This window comes from Scylla paramamosain, chromosome 43, assembly GCF_035594125.1.
Source record: "Scylla paramamosain isolate STU-SP2022 chromosome 43, ASM3559412v1, whole genome shotgun sequence".
Classification (NCBI taxonomy): Eukaryota; Metazoa; Arthropoda; class Malacostraca; order Decapoda; family Portunidae; genus Scylla; species Scylla paramamosain.
Window position 1 is genome coordinate 10,904,784 of NC_087193.1, and position 10,000 is coordinate 10,914,783.

General features: G+C 41.6%; 2 protein-coding genes across 3 annotated transcripts in view; one reads left to right on the plus strand and one right to left on the minus strand.

Moving 5' to 3' along the window:
• Positions 1-693, minus strand: part of LOC135093559 (serine/threonine-protein kinase Nek7-like) — a 22,425-nt gene extending 21,732 nt beyond the window's left edge. The window contains exon 1 of one of the 2 annotated variants that reach the window (XM_063992917.1): positions 534-693. The gene's annotated coding sequence lies outside the window, so the exon portion shown is untranslated. The remainder of the gene's footprint in view (positions 1-533) is intronic. The other variant, XM_063992918.1, reaches the window with a different exon arrangement.
• A 1,545-nt stretch (positions 694-2,238) lies between these two features.
• The window catches only part of LOC135093757 (protein O-mannosyltransferase 1-like), a 21,501-nt gene continuing 13,739 nt past the window's right edge, over positions 2,239-10,000 (plus strand). The window contains exon 1 of the mRNA XM_063993347.1: positions 2,239-2,503. Coding sequence (XP_063849417.1) covers positions 2,342-2,503 — 162 coding nt within the window. The 5' untranslated portion in view covers positions 2,239-2,341. The remainder of the gene's footprint in view (positions 2,504-10,000) is intronic.

Consider the following 10,000-nt stretch of genomic DNA (forward strand, 5'->3'; position numbering starts at 1 on the left):
AAAATGTCCTGGTGGCAAGCTTAGAATAAAAAAAAACACCACTGACGAGAAAAGTGATGGAACAGTTCAAAATATTTAGTAGTCAGTTATATTCCAGCTCAGTGAAGTCGTGTAAGGTTAGTCAAATGAAGTGACACGTGTCCTATTGTTATTATTAGACCAAAGGGTTACTACACGTGAATTAAGTGGCAGGGACGTGAACTGCTGTGTTGCCTTCCTTCTTCGATGGAAAAATTTGTATGATAATGTGTTCTGTACCTCAAGTATTGGCTCCATGGTTACCAATTGCTCTCTGTGTGTTTGGGTTTGAAGATACACAGTACGCTCGTATCCCTTAAGAGGCAACAAGAAGCTATGGTCATGTGGTTGTCTAATTTCTATTGTTATGATTCTCTCTCTCTCTCTCTCTCTCTCTCTCTCATACAGTCACCCAAAGTAACACAAAATTCAACACAACTTCAAAACAACAAGCATTTCAACCTTCCCGTGGTGGCCTCAACTCTCAAAGCTAGTTTTCCAGACGTGCCACTCACCTCACGTCATTGCAGGCACCATGGCGTCGCTAGGCTCTGAAGGGAAGCTCCAAATGGCACACATAAGTCTATAAACAAGCTTCTCTTCCTGAGTGCTAGGACAGGACTGGAGGGCACCGCGTCTGAGAACCTTCTGCCGTAACATCGACCACCGCCACACGCTCTCTTCTTCAGCATTCCTTACTGGTATCACGTGCCTTCAAAACTACTCCCATTTCTCCCTTGTGTTCAGCCGCTTAGTCATTTCACGTACTTCTAATCATTTAGGTTCTAGTGGTGTTATAATGTGGAATGTTTCTCTTGTATGGTTTGAGGGGTAAGAATTTATGTTTCTCAAGTTTATGCATGACTGGTAACTCAAGGCGTGACGTCACAAGTCATGCATCGATAAGAAATAAGTGACAGTCGACCTGCGCCTTTCTCAAACGTGTCTTTCCCTCCATGCACTTCAGTCTGTACACTTGCACACTCCATACATATTTCGTAACTTCTCCTCCCCCTCACTGTCTCTCGCCTTCAACACGTCCATATATTTTAGAATGAAAGGCACTGTTGTTTCCGAGTTCACATCGCTAAACATCCGTAGCGTGTCTCTAGAATCAATTTTTCTGTATCCGTGAGTCACTGTGTTCAATATTTCATTATTACAGGACGTGTTTGCTGAGCTGACATTTCTGCCTGAGTACTTCACCTTCAGAAAGCCTCCCCGAGCTCGGTATTTGTGGCATGCAGCTTACGCGTATCTTGCATGAACAAATGGAAGCCGGTAGAGGAAGTCAATAAAATCTATTCATACTAGTGACAAAAATAACAATGTACGTTTTTTATTTTTCTTATTTTTTACTTTATTCGTTTCATTAGTTTTTTTTTTTTTATGAATATTACCTGTGATTTGTAGTAGTAGTAGTAGTAGTAGTAGTAGTAGTAGTAGTAGTAGTAACAACAGCAACAACGGCAATGATGATGATGATGATAATGATTACTAAAAACATGTATGACCCTATTTTCTCCAGCTCCTTTTCCATCTTTCATCTTTGCCTCCTCTTTCTCCTCTCCCCCTTCATCTCCAACTCATATTCTCTCTCTCTCTCTCTCTCTCTCTCTCTCTCTCTCTCTCTCTCTCTCTCTCTCTCTCTCTCTCTCTCTCTCTTTGTGTGCGTGTGTGTGTGTGTGTGTGTTTGTGTGTGTGTGTGTGTGTGTGTAGAATTAGTAGTAATAGTTGTATAATAGTCGTAGTACTAGTACTAGTAGTAGTAGTAGTAGTAGTAGTAGTAGTAACAGTAGTATAATTTTTAAACACACTCTAGCTCATTATGAATGCACATATGACTGCAGGGATGAGTAATCATCATTCATAATTCAAACCACGTACGCAGTTATCACCCAGCTGGCAATGAAACATACTTTTGAATTGACAAAAAGAAAAATAGTTACCCCTAAAATTTACAATTCTCTGTGAGTTCTTCATCATATGTGAGGAGTTACCAGACGGTGAATTAATATCTTATCCTTATTCTCTTATCAGCACATTGAACCAATATATATAAGAGAAAAAGAACATAAAAATTTGTTATTATAATATTTTGTATTTACTTTGTGTAGAAATAATGAGATAGTGTAATAAAAATAAGTGAAATAAAGTCAGCTGGTTGGGTATGGTTCGTTCAGCCACCACTAGATGGAGGTGAGGGAGCTACCAGTCTCCACCTGCCACTGGCTCTCCCCGCCACTCAGTGTAGGGCTTCCAGGGGAGGTAGTAGTGCGCGTGCCGTCACCTGAATATTGTGAGGGGGACAGCCAGGGACACCATGGACGTCGGGGTGAGGAATAGGAAGAACAAGGCCTCCCCCAAGAGCGGGAAGAAGACGAAGGCAGCAGAGGGAGGCCAAACCCACCCAGCTGACACTGACGCCCTTAAGAGGAGCATTGAGAAGCTACAGCACCTCAATGAGAACATCAATAGGGATTCTGTGAGTACTGGTAGATAGATTGATGTTTGTCTGTGTGTGTGTTCTGGCGGCAGCGTCCAAGGGGGTGTAGAAAAGCCGCTACAACCAGGGCCTCTTAACCTACATATCTCGGTGTACCGGTAACTGGCTAGCCGCCCCACCTCTCCCCCCTCCTCTCCCCGTCCCGGTACCTCCGCCCCGCATCTCATCCTTTCCAGCTTGACTTTGTCAGGATAACTGCAACAAGTCACTGGATCATTAGGTCTACACGTGGTATTTCTTGTCTAAAGCTTGTCTGTTTTCACTAATTACCTTTTACGAGTGTGCGGTCTCAATCTTCCTACTTAATGGGCTAACAGTTCATCCAGCTGGTATCTCTTCAGTGTGTGTGGTGTTTAAACTTCCTAATTGAATGGTTTAATAATCTCTTCCTTATTTCTCTGTGTTTGTGTTACATGTACTGCGTTTGTCGTATTCACATTGATCTTTAAACGAAAACCTTATTTTAGCATCTAGAATCGATGAAACGTTAATTATCTAAACTACTCATCTTTAATCATAACTATCGGAGACTATTGATGTTTGAAGTAGTTAATGTTGTTTGGTTAATGTGCATTGTGCGTGTGTGCATTTATGTGAGCTTCCGTGCGTGTGTGCATGCGCGTAGGTGTTAGCCAAGCGTATACTATTTGCACAATATGTTAAAGCTAGTAATTTCTCTTTGTGTCGCAAGGCTAATGATGGAGGGGTGTGTGGTGGTGATGGTGGTGGTGGTGGTGGAGGGGTATGATGATAATGGTCGAATGGGGGGTGAATAACGTACAAGTAGTTATCTTTTTCTCCTTTTTTTTACTCTCCATTATTATTATTATTATTATTTATGTAGGAGGGGACACTGGCCAAGGGCAACAAAAATTCAATAAAAAGAAAAGCCCACTGAGATGCCGGTCCCAGAAAAGGGTCCAAAGCGGTAGTAAAAAATTGAAGGATAAGTGCCTTGAAACCTCCCACTTGAAGGAATATACTTTGTTGATTGTTGAATTGCCTGCCCAGTAATTACGTTGCATCGTCTCATACCCAGCAGATTTCGGCTTAAATTGTAAAATCTCACGTAGTTTAGTAACACTGAAAGAAAGATTGATATAAAAAGACATATTAAAAAAGTTTGAAAAATAGCAAGGAATTAGTTCTGAAGTAATGGTAAATGAATGGAATAGACTCAGTAATCAAGTTGTTAGTTTAAGCTTAACTATCCAAAGCTATACTCAAGAGAAGGTTTGGCTGTTTATATTTTCTCAAGCATCGTAAAGAGGAATTGATAAGAGTGGAACTGTGGGAGAGTGGAGGGTTGATACACAGGTCAAGCCTTAGGGGGGAGTATCCACGTATTTTCTTGCCATCTCTGCTCTTTTCCTCATCCTCCTTCCTCATAATCTTCCTTCTCCTCCTTGCCACCTCTGCTCCGCCATTCTTCCTCCTCCTTCCTCTTAATCTTCCTCCTCATCTAGCCACGTTCACCCTTCTTCATTTTCTTTCACCTCTTCCTTATCCAGAGAGAGAGAGAGAGAGAGAGAGAGAGAGAGGAGAAAACAAAAGAATTTAATTTTTCTCAGGTTTATCTTTGTCGGTTGTGTATTAATTCTCTCTCTCTCTCTCTCTCTCCCTCTCTCTCTCTCTCTCTCTCTCTCTCTCTCTCTCTCTCTCTCTCTCTCATCGCTTCAGGGCAGAAAACCAGCCACGTCAAATTCTCCTCTTATCTCGCGACCATCACAATACTTTCTCTCCTCTCTCTCTCTCTCTCTCTCTCTCTCTCTCTCTCTCTCTCTCTCTCTCTCTCTCTCTCTCTCTCTCTCTCTCTCTCTCTCTCTCTAAAATATTACAGTGAGAATGCAGTTTCTCAGTTTTTTTTTTTTTGAGAGTAAGTTTAGGTAAAAAAAAGTGATTGGGTACGGCAGTTTGTTTAGAAAGGTACGACGTGCAGTCTCAGATGCTGTTGGTTTTCATTATTATTATTATTTTTATTATTATTATTATTATTATTATTATTATTATTATTATTATTTTTATTATTATTAACTGGGAGTGTTGTTATGGACGTGAGATAAACGAAGATAACACGTTGCGCTCCTGCAGTGACCAAATTTCTGACAGCTAGTAAGTACTGGTGGAAATACTGAGAGGAAACTTTTTTTTTTTCGTAGTTTCCCCCTTCTTTTTTCACGTAACTGGCCAAGGGTCACAAAATGGTATAAAAAAAAAATATATAAGTGCCAGTCCTTGAAGAGCAGAGCCAAAGGTGATCATCCAAACTGGTGAATGACTGGTGTATTTCTGTTGATGTACGTTACCAAGTGATGCATTTGTGGTAGTGTCATGTACCGGAGGCTGTAACACTTGAGGGAGGGGGAGGGGGGCGGCGTGAGGTGGAGGATACTGGTGCATTGAGATCCAGTTTATCCTTGTGACGATGGGAAAGGAAGAGAAAGAGAGCCCTACAGACAACAATCTCCTTTCTGCGGCTCTCGTTAGGGATCGCTACATCGGATCGTCCTTCTCCATTACGTCGATTTTTTGCGCCTTCCTGTCGCACCCACCACTTGCATGTCTTCTTCCACAGCATCCATAAATCTTCTCTTTCAGTCTTCCTCTTACCATTTACGTCCATATCCAGATTCCTTCTTCCAACATACGTCTTATCCCTTCTGACATGCCCGAACCATTTCAGTCTCGCCTCTCTCGTTATATCGCTAAACTGACTTACGTGTTGTCCTTTGTAATGTGTCGTATAGCGTTCCTCTTCCTTTAAGACCCAAAGACTAATATCCTAAGAACGAAATAAATCCTTTGCAGAACAAAAGCAGGTGTTCTTGATTAAATTTAACTGGTATCTTCACCTGTTCCTTTAAAACCATAAGAACTAACATCTGAAGAACAAAGGAGGTAATTAATCCTTTATGGAACAAAACCTAGTACTGTTTCATTATATATTTGCTCGTTTGTTTTCCTGGTGTGTGCGTGTGTGCGTGTGTCTGCGTGTCTGGTCCTTCAGGGTCAGGTCCAGGGCGTACCAGCCACCTGTAGCCCCCGTGGGAAGAGAGAGAGGTCACGGTCTTCCCATCTCCCTCTCTTCTTCACTCTCTTATCTATCTTATTCCCTCTGCTTCCCTTTCTTCTTTCTCCTGTTTTCCTCTCGTCCTCCCTTTCTTATTCCCCTCTTTCCTCACTTTTCACTCTTCCTTCTCTTCTTTTCTTCCGCCCATTCTTCAGTCCTCTCTCCTTTCCTGTTTTCTTCCATCTCTTCTTCCCTCTCTTCCTTCCTCTTTTCTTCCATTTCTTCCTCTCTCTTGTAGGCCTTGAATTCCATGTTCTCCTCTTTACCTTCGTTTTATGGTATAGGGAACCTGTTTTGGAGAGACCTTGTGTGTGTGTGTGTGTGTGTGTGTGTGTGTGTGTGTGTGTGTTCGCTACGTTGGTATACCCGGTAGTGGTTGTTTGTAGTAGTAGTTCGTAGTAAAACACAAAGTGGTTAGTTGTTGTGGTTGTAGCGGTGACTGGGTGGTGGTGGTGGTGGTAGTAGTAGTTGTAGTTGTAGTGGTGGTGATGGTGATGGTACAGGTGAATTTTGTTGCAATGTGACTTTCTCTTCGTATGAGGTGACTGGACTCGCCTCTCTCTCTCTCTCTCTCTCTCTCTCTCTCTCTCTCTCTCTCTCTCTCTCTTCCTCTCTCTCTCTCTCTCTCTCTCTCTCTCTCTCTCTCTCTCTCTCTCTCTCTCCTCTCTCTCTCTCTCTCTCACGTGAGACTACAACTTGTCACAAAATATGAGCTCGATATTTCATCCATTAGTAAGTAGTAGTAGTAGTAGTAGTGGGAGGAGGAGAATGATGTGGTGGTGAAGTATAGTAGTAGTAGTAGTAGTAGTAGTAGTAGCAGTAGTACTCGTAGTAGTAGGCCCGACTACTTGGTACAGCTTTCCTTATGTTGCAGCAGCCACCACGCCACCAGGAGCAGTAATAGCAATCATTATCACATATGCATGAGGAAGCAAAACACGTGATAACAGACAACAGCTTGAGAGGAAGGCACTTACGATAATAGCAACAGTTAAGGAGCCATCTTTATTAAACCTTGAATGATGTGCGTAGCGGTGATGACGGTGACGGTGTCATTACCTGCGGCAGGATGAAGCCCTTTGCCGCACCGTTAGTCGTTGATTCACAGGGCGGGGCAGAGGCTCCCTTTGCGTGACCTTTTAACCTTACTAGTATGACCCAAGCACCTTCTCACGATTCCCCGTATTCCTGACCTCATCACGACCACGCCCACCACGACCACCTGATGATGGCTGTGATCTTTAAGTACGACTTCTGCCTTTTTTTATATATATATATAGGAAGGGCACCAGCCAGTGTCAACAAATAAAAAAAAGGCCCACTGCATTTTTTTTATTAGATGTTCACCTGACGTGGGTCGTACCTATTTAGCATACGTTTAATTGGTTTATGAATGAAGTGGCCCGTTTGTGTGTGTGTGTGTGTGTGTGTGTTTAAGGGAGGGGGTTATTGTTCGGTTCACGCAACTCTACTTTTTATTGCTCTCTCTCTTCCTGTGCCTTCCAGAACACCATACCACATCCTTCCTCCTCTACCTCTTGCTTCTCCACCTCCTGTCAGACATATTCCTAACTTAGTCACCTTCCTAACTCCTCCTTCCCCCTTCACTAGCTTAAGGAGAGAGCAGCAAACATTTCACTATCGTTCCCAACCTTCCTAACTTCTCCTCCCCTTCACTAGCTTAAGGAGAGAGCAGCAAACATTTCACTATCGTTCCCAACCTTCCTAACTTCTCCCCTTTCACTAGCTTAAGAAGAGAGCAGTAAGCATTTCAGTATCACTCCTAACCTTCCTAACTTCTCCTCCCCCTTCACTAGCTTAAGGAGAGAGCAGCAAGCATTTCACTGTCATTCCTAACCTTCCTAACTTCTCCTCCCCTTTCACTAGCTTAAGAAGAGAGCAGTAAGCATTTCAGTATCACTCCTAACCTTCCTAACTTCTCCTCCCCCTTCACTAGCGTAAGAAGAGAGCAGTAAGCATTTCAGTATCACTCTTAACCTTCCTAACTTCTTCAATAGCTCAAGAAGAGATTATGAAACATTACAGTCATATTCTCAACGTATATATTGTTATCTTCCTAATTTGTACCCTTTGTTGTACTATAGTCATGGAGGACTTACCCTAACCATCATCACCTTAAATAGGCCATACTCTTTATTTTGTTTATTTTATTTATTTATTTTCAAGATGAGAACTATTGAAAAAAAAATAACAGAACAATAATTCGAACGGTTCTGTCAGTGAGATGCGATTCGATACAAGCTTTGAATCGTGCGTTCATCGTCAATCTTATTTACTGCACTGCTTCGAAACGCACTTCTTGCTGTTTCGAATCACCAACGCTGGAGGGCGTGGCTTGGTGCTGAGTTGATGCTGAGTGCTGATGACTGGCAATACTGACTTGGGCTATATAAAAACGAGAAAATAAGGGAATATACAAGAACCCATCATGCTTACACGTGGCTGCCCCTGGAGGATGACTCGTGAAAGTGAAGTGAAGGTGTAAAAGTAAATCAGTTCTGCCTTATTTAAACCTGGAGAAAGTTACATAAAAGGTAAAAGGAAATTGATAAAAAGCAGAAACAAATACGTTGACACACAGTAAATGCAAGTAAATGAAGGAATAAAAAACACACCTGACTTACTGAAACCTTGGGAAAGTTGCAGGAAAGGTAAAAGAAAATAGAATCAAATAAATAAAAAAAAAATAGATAATGTAGTAAGTCAATACGAAGAAAAGTAAATGAAGGGGTAAAAAGAAAGCATGAAGAGACTGATAAACCTTGGAAATATAGTGAAATACAATTAAAGTAGAAGGAAATACAATAAATTAACGCACAAAGAAAGGTAACTGAAAAAAAAACATTAAATTAACAAAACGCAAATACAAATAAATAAAAATAAAAGTAGAATACATAACTAATTTATACAAGGAAGTGTTTTTTTTTTCTTTCGATTTAAAATGAACGTAATGGTTTAGCGGTAGTTACGCTAATTACGCAAGCACGGTATGGAATAATATAATAGTTATGCCTAATTATATAACATAACTACCTTGTTACCATTATGACATTACTCGTAGTACTGTGACACTATTTCTGGTATTATGATGACTCGATGACACTTTCAGATTGAGTTGAATGCATGAAAGGAAATTATATGATGCTTGGCGTGGCGTGACTCTCTCTCTCTCTCTCTCTCTCTCTCTCTCTCTCTCTCTCTCTCTCTCTCTCTCTCTCTCTCTCTCTCTCTCTCTCTCTCTCTCTCTCTCTCTCTCTCCACACCCAGTAATCACGTGTCCTTGGAGGTGAGTCACGGAGTCAGAGAAAACCAAAGCCCTTGTATACTTCTTTCTTCCGGAACACTTGTATTTTTGCCTGAGGGAATATATCAAGAGAAACATCAAGGTGAGGAAAGTTGGGTGTGGGTGGCGTAGGAGAGAGAGAGAGAGAGAGAGAGAGAGAGAGAGAGAGAGAGAGAGAGAGAGAGGTATATTTGAACATCTTACTTTACCTTTTCTCCTCCCTTTCTCCATTTTCTCTTCCTCCATTCATAGAAGCGCTTAGATTGTCAATTTGAGGCTTTTGGAAACACAGGTGAGCTCTCAAACAAAAGGACCTCGTATAGGAAAGTATTCACGTAAATAGAACCATAGACTTTAGTGTTCATATTATTTAACAGGTGGCGTGGTGTTTAGTATATTGTTAGGAAGCGTCGATAGATGAAGGGGAAACAGTATCATCATTAGGAGATTAGTACGTAAACATATGCAGATTTTAGTGTTTATATTGCTTAATAGATTTCAATTTCAACTCAGAACAGAAGCAGGATGAAGGAGTGTTGGTGTGTTGTGTGAAGGAGTCAATAGATGAAGGAGAAGTAAGTAAACAAAGCCAGATTAAAGTCCCTGTATTGCTCAACAGATGCTCATTTCAACTTAGTGGCAGGGTGAGTGGTGTCAGCGTCACTTCAGAGGGAGGTGTGTTCTGTAGGCCACGTGTTGAACCAGCACGTGATGTAGCAACGCTGATATTGCTTGAAGGACGTTCCAACACTGTTTTACTTTCCCTTGTCTGTCGCTGTGTGGGTCTCTCTCTCTCTCTCTCTCTCTCTCTCTCTCTCTCTCTCTCTCTCTCTCTCTCTCTCTCTCTCTCTCTCTCTCTCTCTCTCTCTCTTGTGCATTTAAAGAAAATAGTCCTTTACCTTCTGTTTCCTTATTATATTCCTTAGTGGTTCGTCTCATTTGCATTTTTTTTTTTTACTCGTGTTCTTTTGTGTAGTTTAAGATAGACTGTCTTATTTTTCACTGCATTTCTTACCCGCTCATCTCATCTTTGAACCAGCAGCGCACTTACGGAGTCGCAACACGAGAAGCCCAGGTGACATGAATACATTGAGGGGAAACT